General features: G+C 50.6%; 2 protein-coding genes across 6 annotated transcripts in view; one reads left to right on the top strand and one right to left on the bottom strand.

Moving 5' to 3' along the window:
* Positions 1-2,500: 2,500 nt before the first annotated feature.
* On the bottom strand, positions 2,501-9,482 carry LOC144950053 (oxoeicosanoid receptor 1-like). Its single transcript, XM_078880041.1, has 2 exons — positions 8,747-9,482; positions 2,501-2,757 (listed from the first exon to the last, which is right to left on the bottom strand). Exons 1-2 carry the CDS (start codon positions 9,480-9,482, stop codon positions 2,519-2,521), a joined length of 975 nt encoding a protein of 324 aa, XP_078736167.1. The 3' UTR covers positions 2,501-2,518.
* Positions 9,483-13,147: 3,665 nt separating this feature from the next.
* The window catches only part of SNCAIP (synuclein alpha interacting protein), a 218,232-nt gene continuing 215,258 nt past the window's right edge, over positions 13,148-16,121 (top strand). For all 5 annotated transcript variants that reach the window (XM_078884680.1, XM_078884691.1, XM_078884688.1 and 2 more), the window contains exon 1: positions 13,148-13,393. The gene's annotated coding sequence lies outside the window, so the exon portion shown is untranslated. The remainder of the gene's footprint in view (positions 13,394-16,121) is intronic.

The following is a 16,121-nucleotide window of genomic DNA, read 5'->3' as shown; positions in this document are numbered from 1 at the left end:
CAAATTAATATTTATTTTAAAAAAATTGCTCATCTTGCAAAACACTCGCAGACCAAGTTACTCGCAATCCAAGGTTTTACTGTATTCATAAAAATGGGGTTAGGTATCATTCAAAGCTCCGCGCTGGTGGATTCAAGGAACCATCGATGTAATGCCATTCCATAGCCACCTCGCAGCTGAAGCCTCCAACGCCTCGCATTCCTCGGCAGCCTCCGGTCGAAGTACTAACCAGGCTCAACTTTGCTGGGTCTCGGCAGCTCATCATCTAGTTAAGTAAAGGATGTTGATACACACAACGACTGGGATCTCATTGCAGTTCCAACTGGAGACCACAAGTTATAACATACTCTAAATTAAATATACTTTATTAATACATATAACTAGGATAACCGGTAATACCCACTCATCGATTTATATAAAAAACAAAGCAAGTGGTTCCGGTTGATTTTAGCAGTCAATGCACGGATTTGCAACACAGTATATGGATAAATAAAAGATAAAGGTGCAGTCCAATAAATTGCTTGCTCGCGACATTGCTGTTGGAAGGACCTCCGCTAGAGGGAGCTCTCGAGGGTGTTGGGTCTCCCTCCACTCGACCACGTGACCTGCCAATCAACTTGTGGTGCGCACATTTATACCGCCTGGGTGGACAGAGGCGAGGGGGGGGGCAGTCAAGGAACGTGGCTCTCATGTTGACACTGCCGCGCCAGGAAATGCAATCTAAAAGGCGACCTCTGGATTGCAAGTCCAGTGTGATAACCATAACACAGCGGCAGCTCCCTTCCTTTCTCAGCTAAGAAAGTAAACAGTGTGCCGTGTATTTATTGGTCGACATGTCTGCAGTAAATGGCGGTGCTGCGGTGGCGAGATGTTAGCTACCTCGCGCGGTATATAGGAGGTCGTGGGTTCAATCCCAGCCCTGACGCCTGCTGTATATTTGGAGTTTGCGGTGTCTCTCTCTCCCCGGAATGTTAACTACCTCGCTCGGTATACAGGAGGTCGTGGGTTCGATCCCAACCCTGACGCCTGCTGTATATTTGGAGTTTTTCGTGTGTCTCTCCTCGTGGTCGCATGGATATTTCCCTGGGTCCTCCGTTTTTTTCTCCACATTTAGAAACATGCGTTTAGCATATTTGGCTGCTATAAATTTCCACATGATAAGCCACTTACGGTAAGCTCTCATTTGTGGCCAGGTCGCTTCTGAAAAAGAGCTTTTTAGCTCAGTGGGCCTTATCTGGTGAAATAAACCTATTACCGTAATGTTCACGTATTTTCATGCGGTTACCAGTACACAAACTAAAAAAATTACAATCCTGACATATTTGTTTTCAGTATGAGAAAAAAAGTATCAGAAAAACTTAAAATTGCCTACTTGTCAATGAATGTACCGCCTCTTTATGGATCAATGTGATTATTGTAGGTTGCATCAGTGGCTGAAATAAGGTTCCCCAAAAATCATAGATGACCTTTATTGGTAACCAGGTAAAAGGTCGTTGAGAGAGGTGTTTCAAGAGACACCTTGGCAAACCTCCCACAACTGGATGCCAAGGTACAGCCCTGCAATTTCTTCTTCACGCCACTGCTGACGGAAGGGCCTCCACTCGGGAGCCCTTCCCCATGCTGAACAGACGTCTTGTGGTGGAAGTGGGAGCACCCACACTTGGCCCCACCTCATGCGACCTGCCCTACTGCTGGGTAGGCAGTGGCTGGGAGGACGGGAGGGTTGAGTAAGGGGGGAGGGATGAAATTAATAAAAGTGCCCATAGTTTTAGGTGCCGCACAGGGAGATCAAATCCAACTGGCGATCTCTGGATTTGCAAGTCCAATATGGCTATAGCCTGCGTGTAAGGACTGTACAGGGAAATGTATGAGCAGCAAAATAATCCACAGCTTCATGGGAATGCGTCGATCCTCGCCATACATTGACCAGCCACTTCGTTGAGCTAACATTTATGATAGCCAGGTCCCTTCTGAAAGAGAGCTATGCAGCTCAGTGGGTGCCTTTTACCGGATCTATACAAATAAATTACCTAGTTGCTTTTGTATCTACTCCACATGCGTTCACGGCGTCGCCGTCTGGCTGCGCGTGTGCACGCCGCTGATGCTGCTCGTGTCTTGTCGGGCCCCACACGACCCTCCTCCACCCCCCGGGAAGTACGAGAAGGAGGTTGAGGTGGACAGTTTAACACGTAGGCTTTCGCGACCAATATTATTCATAATCAACGTTTTTGGGTTTAGATCGCGTTATTTATAAATGTGTCGTAACCCTCCACCACCCGACACGGGCCAATCAGTAAAAAAGTGTCACGTTGACAAAAGACAAATTAGTTCACTGCTTTAGCCCACCGGTGTGTTGAAGCGCGAAACCACAACATTTACAATTTGAGTAGCACGACGTTTCGCTGGTAATTGCATCCAGCATCATAGGGCAATTCGCCAGAATGGTGAGGCTCTGCTGTGTCTCCCGTTCTTATATAGAGCAGCAGCAGGGTGACGTCATCATTAACTCATTAACTCATCAGGTGCAAAGATTTGAGGGGGGAGTTATTGAGGTGGACAATGAGGAGGTAGTGGTATGTTCGGCGCGCAGGCGACGCAAGCCCGCCTGCAGGAGGCGCCCACACGCCGCCCGCATCTCCGTGTTCACGACGACGAGGGCCGCCGGCGAGAGGACCACGTGCAGGCGCTGCAGTGACGCCGACGCCAGCGCCTGGCACCCCGCGCCGTTGTCACCACGCAGCATCTTGAGCACGGCGGCTGCAACGAACGGCACGTTATGGGGGGCGAGTGGGTGGGTGAGTGGGTAAGGACGATGCAGATTCATTGCGAATGCGCTTGGTAGCGAAGCAAGAGGTCCCCTTCCCCGAGCCTCGGGGGCAATTCAGGAGCTAGTACCGCCACCACTGCAAAAGTCGTCATTGCTTTGCTTCGGTTCCAACGATTCGGCTACCCATTCGGGTGACTGCCACCCAACTCTGGGAAGGGGCACGCCGGGCACCCTTTACCCATGGCCACCGGTTGGCAGTGGCCATCGACTGAATGTATTTAAGCAGACAACCCATTGAGATGCATTGCATTGTATGGAATTACAAATTCGGTGAACAATAAGTATAGCTCTGCCTTGTAAGATAAACAAAAGTATTGTATTTTTATGGTAGGGTGTCATTCAGTTTCAGTTTCATTTATTTGGTATAGCCCTGTGAGCCATTCGGCTCTTGAATCGGGTGCAACCGCAACAAACAAAAACCAAGAAAACATCTTAAAGTGACCATGCACAATTGCCTCATTTGAGGCAATGCCACTTCTTCGGAGCGCGATTCGCACGGTTGGTTACGTACGGTGCGAAAAAGGTTCAACACAGGTACATACATTCGCGATTGTGCACCGCTGCCAATGTAGACCCTTCGTTCGTGTGTTTACCTGGACACCTTTGCCAAGGTGCAGCCCTGCAGTGGCTTGCCCACGCCATTGCTGGCAGAAGGGAGTTCTAGAGCTCGGGAGGGAGGGCGAGCTCTCTTGTGACCGGGCGTCGACAACCTACGGCTCCGTGGCCCTTTAAGGGCTGCCTCGGGACACCGTCGTTTACTAAGGAAACCACCCTCTTGTATTCACCACTTGCAACGCGGCTCTTGAAATATCGATTTTGTTGTTGTTGTTTGTTACCGAATTCGCAAAAAATGCCTCTTCTCGTTATTTTGGTTGCCGACCCCATTCCTTGCTCTCGACTCGAGGTCAATCACAATTCAGCTCGTGAGAATTAATGAGGGGGGGGGGGTCCACAGTTTTCCCACGACACGGAATTGCCTCCGACTCCTTGCTCTCGACTCGAGAAGGTACAATCATCATTGGCCTACTCGTCCACGCTGGCCAGACAACGTTGTAAGAGGTGAATATACTCACAATGTACGCCCACCACACACGACCCGTGCTGTACCCATCGACTCCGGTGGATGGACAGAGGTGGGGACATTTAAGAAACTTGCCCCCGTTGTTTTAACTGCTACGCTGGGAGATATAGGGACTAATTTATTATTCTATTACTGAAGTGCATTTTTTTAATTTAGTTGTAATTTTCAAAAATGAAAATTGCTCCGCGACACGCACACAATTTACACAATACACCTTCTTGTGAATGAGATGCATTGTACGTATTCATTATAACAGATACCATCGTCGTGATTGGAACCTTCTGCCATTAAGCCCCTGGGATTGAAAGCACTTAACCACTGTTATCATTAAACACTGCCTCGCAACCGAACACCATGAATAACGTGTTTGGGCAATGTCCCGTTTATCCGGAATTAAAATGTTGACAGCTTAAAAACAATGACATATGAACACACAACTGGTGCGTCATCTAGTCCAGGGGTCAGCAACCTACGACTCTGTGTGCACATGCGGCTCCTTTAAAAATATATCCTGCACATACGGCTCTTTAATGACTGCTTCGTGACGTTATTTATTAAGGACTATCTGGCATTCACATGCATTGCAGCTCTATTACCGAATTCAAAGAAAATGGCTCTTCTTGTTATTTTGGTTTGCCGACGATCAGTATTTGCAACAATGAAGCTGCTCCAAATGTCAGCGTTCTAAAAGCTCTGCTGCAGACAGCGCGATGTTAAATATACCCATTTTATTTGCAGCTGTGACAACACGGTGCATTTTTAATATGAGATATGTGCATATTGCGGTGCAGTATATCAAAAAATACGTAATAATGCAAAGCTTTTCTACATTGCACCATATCAATCTTTTTTAATGAACAAAGTTTTGGCACATACGCGGTGCAAACGTTATCTCGCGTATGAGTACCACTACACACGCACGTGTGTGTGTGTGATGGTTATAACTTACCGGATAGCAACTGTCTTGAATAGATGGAATTGCCAGAACGGATACTTATACGGGTCATGAACCTTGCAATAATCAAACATTCCCCCATTGCATGCCTGCTGCATGTTGTACCATACATACGGAGTGGGGGGGGGGGGGTCACGACACCCCCCCTCCCTTACAAGCTGCTGTCAATCAAAATGCAGCAAACTCGCCGTTACAAAATCACGTGCGAATTAATGCGAGGGGTCCACAGTTTTCCCCAGTCTGTGGCTTATTCACGACCCAGAATTGCCTCCCGTATTATTTACCCATATCCTGATTTTGTTTTAATTATTACAGTACATACAACGCTGTAATATATTAAAGCACAATCCTCCACGGGCCTCTACGAAATACAGCCACACAGCAAGCGCATACTACATGCTTTAGCAGCGCAGCCATGGAGAATACTGGCGGAGGAATGATGTAAGCCATTCCTCCCTCCTGCTGTTGGAAATTTTAATCCAAGCCACGCTCTTGCGGCAAAACAGCTGATTTGTGAGCCATTCATCAGGCTCGCAACATCAATCCGTCCAGTCACACTGGGGCAGCATTACACTCGCTGATGTACAGCGCCGAATCTGCTCCAACGCACCGCGTGTATGTTGCAGCTCGCCGTGGGAGCTGGACAACTTAATGATGTTTTAAACAAGCCTACTCACAAACCCCTCTCATTTATGCAAATCAGCCCTGAACGACCATATCAGCCTCAATGCGTCTGATTCTTAGTTAGAGCTCGTAAGGTAAGCAGGCGTGTGCCGGGTTTGCACTTGGTTTGGAATACCAGGTGCTGAAGAATTGTACTGTTAGGTGACCAGGTGATGCATGTACAGCAAAGGATTATTGAATCCATCTGTGTGGAGCTTTGGGGAGTTACCCCCTCTGGACACTCCAGTTTCTGCCACTTGCAGCCAAACACTGATTAATGGAAATGTCCAATGCTGGCTCCACATGAAAGAGTCTTCTGACTCGAGACGATTGTCTGGCTAAATAAGGTACATTGCATTATTATTTTGCATGCAATCGAGTCAACAAGGTAGCATATCTAGCAGTGGATGGATGGGGGACCGAGGTTACTGTTATTACGAGAGTGGAGCCGCGGTCACAGTGGTTACTGCGCCACGCTATGAACCCGGCCACTCGAGTTCCATTCCTAACCACGGTCTTATTGTTCCGTACATAGTTCAAGTATCGTACACCACATTTTCCAAGATATGAATAATAATGATTGACAGTCTATTTTCCATCCACTGCTGGATAAAGGCCCACCACGCCGTGTTGGAAGACGGTCGCTTGTGTTGTGATCGTAACGTCGTGGTTTCTTTTATATTATTTTTGAACCTAACTACGTGACTTTAGCGAAAGACCCAAAGAATATGGTTATGAGGGTGTTTGACCATACTGCATCATGCTGGTTAGTGTGGGTAAGCGATATTTGGCAGGAGGTGGGGGGCTAGAGTCGCTTCAATAGCTATCACGCGCCACTGATGTTTTTCCATGACCCTGAATCGAACTCGAGTCAATGGTTTGTATCGCACGACATGACGCAACTACTGCGTTCACAGCCCCACCAATTAATATTACATTGCGCGAAGAGTGGACAAATAAAACGTCAACACTAATCTTTAACTGTCGCGTACCACCGCCTTATTTTGTCCTTGTTAAATATCTGCATAAAACGCTGCAACATGCATCGTGTATTACATTTTTATCTTGCACAAATAGTCCCGTTCCCAGGCCCTCGCCGTCGTGCGCGTGTCTTTGTCTTCACCCTTCTAAAACCCTCTCAACATTTGCGTGTGCTCTCCCCCGCGAGGTGCCCTGATTTGCTGTTGATTTTGGCCACCAAGAAGTAATTAAGCCAAGGAATTACACGCACGTGGACGCGCATGTTTACTCTGAGCATCCAATCAACACTGGCGAGGAGGGCAAGTTCTGCCAGCAGCGAGCAAATGTGCAGGTTAGACTTGGAACGGCGCACGGAGGAGGAGGGGGGGGGTGGTTGCGTAGGCCGGAACCAATGTCAGTAGAACTTGTCCCTCCAGGAATTATGTTGACTCACTACGCCCTCCTTTTGTTCTGTCGAGTCAATTTGAAAAAAAAATCGCGGTTTTTTTTTGTTCCCCGCGTTACGGATCCGTTTGTTCTCCGTGTTAAGGATCCGTTGGTTCCCCACGTTACGGATCCGTTGGTTCCCCGTGTTACGGATCCGTTGGTTCCCCACGTTACGGATGCGTTTGTCACCCACATTACGGATGTGTTTGTCCCCCACGTTACGGATTCGTTGGTTCCCCACGTTACGGATGCGTTGGTTCCCCGCGTTACAGATCCGTTGGTTCCCCGCGTTACAGATCCGTTGGTTCCCCGCGTTACGGATGCGTTGGTTCCCCACGTTACGGATGCGTTGGTTCCCCGCGTTACGGATGCGTTTGTCCCCCACGTTACGGATGCGTTGGTTCCCCGTGTTACGGATCCGTTGGTTCCCCACGTTACGGATCCGTTGGTTCCCCGCGTTACGGATCCGTTGGTTCCCCACGTTACGGATCCGTTGGTTCCCCGCGTTACGGATGCGTTTGTCCCCCACGTTACGGAAGCGTTGGTTCCCCGCGTTACGGATCCGGTTGGCGTTGTAGCGCACTGCACGGACACACATCGAGCAACGATTGCATTTACATTGATCGCACCCAATGATTAAAAATATTTTTTTACAAAAATAACGGCAATTATAATGACGAACCACATTATTTACACGTATCCGCTTCGCGTGTTCGGAAGACTCGTGATAAATAAATAAAAACGTCCTCCATTGGGATATTGAATAAGTTGGAAGAAACAAGAAAACTCAAGACAGAATCGATGTGAACGAGGGGTTAACACTATCCTGGCCACATCGCAAACCAGAGCCGACGACACCCCTCAGTCAAGCCTTGATGGCCACCTATCCAAGCACTCGCAGGGCTCTGTCCGGCTTATATTCGGAAATCCGACGAGATCGGGCGTACTGCGGATGGTGATTCGACCGCATGCACTCGGCTGTCTTTGTCTCCGCCACAGCCTTTGTTGACCCAGACCCCGATCAGGTACTCATCCTAGGCTAAGTAGACATAGGTGAGACCCAGATCACATTAGGATGCGAATTGCTACGGACATGTGCGTGACCAGGATCAATCATGGGTCGTTCGCACACAGTGACCCACACACGCGCGCGCGCGACACGCAAGACGCACATTCCCCTCCTATAGCCACACAGACTGCTGGAGCAAATGCTATTAGCGAGCACCTATGAAGACCGGTACAAAATGAGGTTGGTGTGGTGACGCACACGCAACGAAGGATCCCTCTTATATAGCGTGTTGGGGCAAGTGCTGTTGGCGAGCACCTATGAAGACCTGCACGGCACACGAGGGGGTGGGTGGCCAGCAGCACGCCCGACCGCCTTTGTCTCCCCAGTGACGATATTTACACACCGCACCAGGTACTCATTTGAGGCTGAGTCGACCTAGGGGAGGCCCAGGACCGCTTCAGATAATCGGTGGTGGCCGTGAGCGGCAAACAAACACACGCGCACACACAAACGGTGACATACCCACGTGCGGTGCCAGTCCCGCACTCGCAACAAACACTAATGAAGCGAAAAACATTCCGACTGCGGAATAGCACACGCACGCACGGCTCCCCAGCACAACAAGATGTGCACGCGGGGCAGGGCCACATTCTCTGCCCCAGAGCGCCGCGTGCCCATGCACACGCACGTTACTCCCCGCTCGCATCCTGCAATGGGGTGGAAACCTTCCGTCAATTGTCGCCCACCGCCTCCGCACGGCCCCCTCCGTGCCAAGCGCCTCGTGAAGGCGCGCCTGCCGAGCACCTGGCACGTGTCCAACGAGCAGGATGACGAAATTGGCAACGAACATCTTGGTGATGGCGAGCTCCCGGCACGGCTTGCAGGAGCCGTGCACGCTGGCGCCGCTCCTGCGCACCTTGTGCACGATGTGAGAGTAGCAGTAGAACACCGCTAGGAGCATCAGGCCGGTGCGCGCGGGGGACTCGGCACGCAGCAGCGCGTCCTGCGCTGCGAGCGTGTCGCAGGTGCGCTCCGCGGGGTCGTACGCCACCTTGCTCCTGCCCAGGTGCACGTTGAGCAGCATCACGGAGGGCACCACCACCCAGACGACGGCGGTGCGCGCCACGATGAAGCAGGCGGTGTCCACCAGCGCGACCTCGTGCACGATCTTGAGGTACAGGGTCATGGCGATGCTGTGCGAGTGGTAGAACGCCACGTACTCGCAGCCCTGGTCGACGAGGCGCGTGGCCGCGCAGCCCGCCAGCCCGAAGCGCCAGCGGGCACCCGTGCGGTAGTAGTCCACGTGCATGGGCCACACGGACATTGCGGTGAAGTTGGCGGCGACGATGCTGAGCAGGTGGGCGAGTATGCCCGGCTTGACGCGACTGACCAGCACGCTGTAAAGTAACAGGCAGTTGCCGCTCACTCCCGCGAGGAACGAGATCGCTTCATAGGTGAGCACCACGCCCCTGGCTCCCAGGACGCAGCAGCGAGCGTGCGGGGTGCAGTTACTGAGGAGTTGGGCAGTGGAGTCGTTCATGGTTCGTTTGGAGCCCGTGGCCCTTTTTCTGGCTGCCACTGTCCGTTATTTCTGTGTACGGCGGCTGGTTGATGCTGCTGCACCTGCGACGTGTAATATTATACACGATGTGCCCCGGTCTCTCGTGGATACGGTGACGATATCGGTGGAGCACATCCACACGGCTCGCCCTCTCGCTCCCTCGCTGCACACGCAGCAAGGGTGCTTGAACCCACCGTGTTGCATAGTACATCATGTTTGTGCAGGTGCGCGTTGAACAGGCCGCCCACCCCCCCCAAAAAAACAACAACACGCGCATAAGTTGCATGGGCTCCTTTCTCTGGATCTCCGCTCCCATACCTACCACTACCTACCACTGCACATTAACAACTGCGTAATTGTGTGTCATTTTCCTGGAGGCAATTTCAATGTTCAAGGTTGCATGCGCGTTGCAGAGGCAGATGCGCAGAGAGAGGCGAAAATGGTGTTTTTGCTAAGCCCAAGAGCTTAACAAAGCGTCAACGCTTTACTTAACCTCACCTATGGTGGTGTCTCCCCAAGCAAGCCACGCCGGGTGCTTGAGAGCCATCACTCAATCTATGTGTGTTCTCACATGACAATTAAATAAAAGACATCAATCCGTTTTGACAGCTGCGAGCCGTTTACTAGTCAATCCGATTAAAGGGCAATTTAAAAATTCACATTGCTCCTTCGGTCAAGTTAACCATCGAGCACAAACCTAATGAGTGCTTTGTGTCCTTGCATTTCACGCTATCGTATTTCACAGCACTAATGTTATAAAGGTATTTAACATGATTATGTGTAGCGGAGGATCCACCTACTCCTATATGAAATCTAAATCCCAGTACTTAAGCCTATGCGCCTTTGAGATCGCGCAATTACGCAGGGGCGATTATTGGAGCAATCTTTGCCATTGGGTCCTGTTGAACGCTTTACATTTTTTATATTTTTTCAGTACCACAGTGCAGCTTTTGTAAGCTTTCAGAGGGATAACGCCTCTTTAGACGTGTTACTCCTGGCTCCGCTAAGCATAATTGCTGTTCGTGTTTGATATAAATAAACCAGACCGTGGTGTGTCGCTTAAACGCCGTCAAAATATAGGCCGTTGGTCATTGTATTTTATACGATCAGCGCTCGCATCGAGTCGACGGTTCGATCTCTGTTGCTGACGCGTCGTTTTCGTGTTTTTGGCAAGAAGGTTGGTGTCACATCCCAAAATATGAGAATTATACCCAAAACTGAAAGCTGAAAAGACAACCGTTTGTAACCTAATTATTTCCCCCTGTATTTCAAGAGATATTGAATCTCAGTGAGTTTTGGTTAAGAACATTTTTTTTACTTTAGCTTCTTTTAATTTCATAAAAATTCAACCTCTGCTCACCTCGCCGGGTGACGCTGTTTCCAGAACACTCGACTCACGACAAGCTGGTGGCGAGGTTGGAGGCCAACTCAGCCCATCAATCTTCAACAAGTTCCACTTCAAGATCTCGTTGCCCTCTGGCTGGGTAGCCTGACCCACGCCTGAGGAACGTGTTATTTCCATTGCTTAGCTGGGGACCGCCAACATAAATTAGTGCCAACCCATTACAGTACTTGTTAACTTAGGGAGACAACGGTGATTTGAACGCCACGTCGGCGATGCGTTCCTGAAATGTCAAAGCGATTTACAGGGTAGGTGGAGGCGAAGGCTGAGGCAACGGATACGAGAAAGGACGAACGATGCTTTCAGCGACATAAGTGTGGGGGCCGAGGCGACGCAAATGAGGTCGCGGTATTAATAAAGCGACGACGTATTTGCGAAACGACGAAATATGGGGAGAGGTAAATTGGGGTATTGCTGTATTAATGCAAATTATTTTCCCATGATACACCCAAAAGCCGGCAGTGGCTTTGTGTGGTAGGCATCCGGAGTGCTATAATAAAGGGGTGATGCTCAGCAATGGAATTTCCTGGCCACATCGCAGCCCCAATCCTACAACACCTGGCAAGCTTTGGCGACCGCTCGTCCAAGTACTTAACCAGCCACTACATGCTTAGCTTCTGAGATCTGAGAAAAAATAAGTGACATATTAGCCTACACTGTATATTTTATTGCACTACCCTTATAACACAACATACTAAGAGGAAAGACATTTGTAATCACAGATGGGTAGAATGTAATATAATTACTGTACACAAATGCACATCCACACATTCCCCCCATTAACGTTCAATAATACCCCATTAACATCACAATTTTTGGAGCCATCAAATTGCGCCTGGAATTTGTTTAATGGCACGTGTTATTTAGCTTTATAGGCACACCTCTCCTTCTCAAAACTTATTGACCACCTTCGTGAGTTTCAAAAAAATGCAATTGGCCAAAATCGATTGTTTCAGCTGCGCCTAGCTCCGAGCTGGGAGCCCAGGGGTGGTAGGGGTTGGTGGTTATGGGGTTGGTGGTTATGGGGTTGGTGGTTATGGGGTTGGTGGTAGGGGAATGGTTCACGGTCGATTGTGGTGTGGTGATGGTAATGGAGATGGAAATGAGATGTTGTGGTTGAAGTAAAGGTGGTGGTTTTTGAGTTTGGTTGCTTGGGATGGTGGTGGTGGTGGTGGTTTTGGTTGGAATAAGCCTGGTGGTGGTTTGGGGGTTGTAGTTGAGATGAGCGAGGTGGTCGTGGTGGTTTGGGAGTTGTGGTTGGCATACTCGTGGTGGTGGTGGTTCGGGGTTGTGGTTAGTATTAGCGTAGTCGTGGTTTTGGGGTTTTGGTTGGAATGAGCGTGGGGGTGGTTCGGGAGTTGTGGTTGGGATGAAAATAATGGTTGTTGTTGAGGGTGATAGAATGAGGGTGATAGTTTGGGTTTGTGGTTAGCCTGAAGGTTGGCAGTTGTCCTGTGGTGGGTTGCAGTTGTGGTAGATGGGGTTTTAGTGGTTGGTGTGGGGGGAGGGACGGTTCGAATTTGGTGTAGCGGAAGAAGGGGTCTGGGGGTTTGAGTTGAGGTGGTTGGTGTTGTGGTAGTTTGAATGGGGGGGGGGGGGGTGGTTAGAATGGGGGTGGTGGTTTGCATGTGAAGGAGGTGGTGATTGAGGTTGGTGTTTGGGGTTGTGATGATGGTTGGTGTGGTGGGAGGAGAGGTCATTATAATGGAAGTTGTGATTGCTGTTAGAAGTTTGGTTTGGTGGTTGTGGTTGTAGTGGTTGGAACGGAGGTTAGAATGGGGGCGGTGGTTGAGGTTAGTGGCTGAGGCTTGTTATGTTGGGTTTGGGTTGTGGTGCTCGGGATGGTGGAGAGGCAGTGGTTAGAATTGGGACGGTGGTTGTTGGAGTTCGTGGCTGCGCGTGGTTATATCGGGTTGTGTTGGTGGTGGTGGGGGGGGGTGTGTGGACGTGGTTGCGCTGATTGGGATGCGGGGGGAGTTGGGTTCCTTGTGCCGCGTGTATTGGTCAGATGTCGATCCCGTACGGTCCGGTGCGTGGCGCTTTCCGCAGTCACTTTGCATACCATCCCCAGCAGCGCACCACAGCGCCTCGTTCACACACACACATACACACCGACCGACACACACACACACCGACACACACACACGCGCGCGATCTGAAGACGAGCTAGCGGCACCATCCGTGGCGCGAGCGAAGCAGCGGAGCTCCGGAGCGCGCCGTGTGTTTGTCGGGAGGCATCAGAGGAGGAGGAAGGGAGGGAGGAGGGAGAGAGGGAGGAATCATCATCCTCAACTCACGCTCCCCGCACGGGACGTGGCATCAGCCGGACACTACAGCGGTAGCCAGTAGCGGCGGCAGCAGCTCGCACAGAGCAGCACATCGAGACGCAGAGAGCAGCAGCAGCAGGGGTTGGTGGTAGCGAGGAAGACGGCGTCGAGAAAACACGGCCGGCTGACAGCGTGCGCTCAGACCACAGCGACCGAACATCGTGAGTCTCTCTCTTTCTCTCTCTCCCCTTTGCTATCTCAGCGGCTCTGTTTTGTTGTTGTTGTTCTTTAAAGAAGGCTGGTTGTGTCGCGTCGGTTTGTTGAGGATGGGAGGGAGATGTTTGCCGCAGACTGCGCGTCTCTTGCCGTGCGGTGTGGGACTCCGCGTGCAACTCTGCCGTGTGACTCCGCTTCACTGTGGTGCTGTGCCACTGTGTGTGTCACTGTGTGTGTGCCACTGTGTGACTGTGTGTCACTGTGTATGAGGCTGTGCCTGTGTGTGTCACTGTGTGTCTGTGTGTGTGACTGTGTCTGTGTGTGTGTTACTGTGTGTCTGTGTGTGTCTGTGTGTGTCACTGTGTGTGTGTCACTGTGTGTGTGCCACTGTGTGACTGCTGTGTGACTGTGTGTGAGGCTGTGTCTGTGTCACTGTGTGTGACTGTGTCTGTGTGTGTGTCACTGTGTGTCTGTGTGTGTCACTGTGTGTGTGTCACTGTGCTGTGTGACTGTGTGTGTGTCTGTGTGTGTCTGTGTGTCTGTGACTGTGTCTGTGACTGTGTCTGTGTGTATGAGACTGTGTGTGTGTCTGTGTGTGTCTGTGTCACTGTGTGTGTCACTGTGTCTCTGTGTGGTGTCACTGTGTCCGTGTGTGTGTGTCAATGTGTCTGTGTGTGTGTCACTGCGTGTGACTGTGTGTGTCACTGTGTGTGTCACTGTGTGTCACTGTGTGTCACTGTGTCTGTGTGTGACTGTGTGTGTGTCTGTGTGTGTGACCCTCCCCGCCGTGTGGCTGCGCTGGAACTCGTCCCCTGAAGCGGCAGCGCAGCCACGCGACGCTCGCTGCGCTGCCGAATCTTCGCCTCCTCCTCCTGCTCCCCTCGTTCTTCTCCCCTCGTTCTTCTCGCTGCCTCTCTGGCCGTGGCGAGCACCAGAGCTGCCCCCTCTCTGGCCGTAACGAGCCCCCCAGGGTTCACGGGCGGACAGAGCCCCCCAACCCGTCCATGCCCGTGTGTGTGTGCGTGCCTCTAAGAGACGCGACGTCTCATCAGGTGCCACGACGCTCGCCAAAAGTCCCCGTTCCTTGAATCGAGACGCGCAAAGCCCCCGGCGGGTGCCGCTCTCCCTCTCCGCCCCGGCGCTCGCGAGAGGCGCCCCGCGCTGCGCTCACGCAGCCCTCGCCACGTGCGCAGGGCTCGGCAGGGAGCGATGAAGGTGGCGGTGGTGGTGGTGGTGGTGCCGCTGTTGAAGGTGGTGGTAGTGAAGGTGGTGGTGGTGCCACTGACGCTGTTGAAGGTGGTGGTGGTGAAGGTGGTGGTGGTGAAGGTGGTGGTGGTGAAGGTGGTGGTGGTGAAGGTGGTGGTGGTGCCACTGCCGCTGTTGCTGTTGTTGCAGCCGCTGGCTAAACGCTGCAGCCGGCGTGCTTATTGCAGGTTACTGTGTGTTGTGTGTATTGTGTAACATAATACACACACCACGGTGAAACCTGTGTGTGTGTTGTGTAACACACACACACACAGTGTAACCTGTGTGTGTAATTCACAACACACACACACACAGTGTAACCTGTGTGTGTGTTGTGTAACACACAACACACACACACACAGTGAAACCTGTGTGTGTGTGTGTGTAATTCACAACACACACACACACAGTGTAACCTGTGTGTGTAATTCACAACACACACACACACAGTGTAACCTGTGTGTGTGTTGTGTAACACACAACACACACACACACAGTGAAACCTGTGTGTGTGTGTGTGTGTAATTCACAACACACACACACACAGTGTAACCTGTGTGTGTAACACACAACACACACACACAGTGTAACCTGTGTGTGTGTGTGTTGTGTAACACACAACACACACACACACAGTGTAACCTGTGTGTGTAATTCACAACACACACACACACTGTAACCTGTGTGTGTGTGTAACACACAACACACACACAGTGTAACCTGTGTGTGTGATTCACAACACACACACACACAGTGTAACCTGTGTGTGTAATTCACAACACACACACACACTGTAACCTGTGTGTGTGTGTAACACACAACACACACACAGTGTAACCTGTGTGTGTGTGTAACACACAACACACACACAGTGTAACCTGTGTGTGTAACACACAACACACACACACACAGTGTAACCTGTGTGTGTGTGTGTAATTCACAACACACACACACAGTGTAACCTGTGTGTGTAATTCACAACACACACACACACAGTGTAACCTGTGTGTGTAATTCACAACACACACACAGTGTAACCTGTGTGTGTAATTCACAACACACACACACACAGTGTAACCTGTGTGTGTGTGTGTAACACACAACACACACACAGTGTAACCTGTGTGTGTAACACACAACACACACACACACAGTGTAACCTGTGTGTGTGTGTGTAATTCACAACACACACACACACTGTAACCTGTGTGTGTAATTCACAACACACACACACACACACACTGTAACCTGTGTGTGTGTGTGTGTAACACACAACACACACACACACAGTGTAACCTGTGTGTGTAATTCACAACACACACACACACTGTAACCTGTGTGTGTAATTCACAACACACACACACACTGTAACCTGTGTGTGTAATTCACAACACACACACACACAGTGTAACCTGTGTGTGTGTGTGTAATTCACAACACACACACACAGTGTAACCTGTGTGTGTAACACACAACACACACACACAC

This window comes from Lampetra fluviatilis, chromosome 3, assembly GCF_964198595.1.
Source record: "Lampetra fluviatilis chromosome 3, kcLamFluv1.1, whole genome shotgun sequence".
In the NCBI taxonomy this organism is placed as follows: Eukaryota; Metazoa; Chordata; class Hyperoartia; order Petromyzontiformes; family Petromyzontidae; genus Lampetra; species Lampetra fluviatilis.
This window is presented reverse-complemented; position numbering and strand designations above follow the sequence as displayed.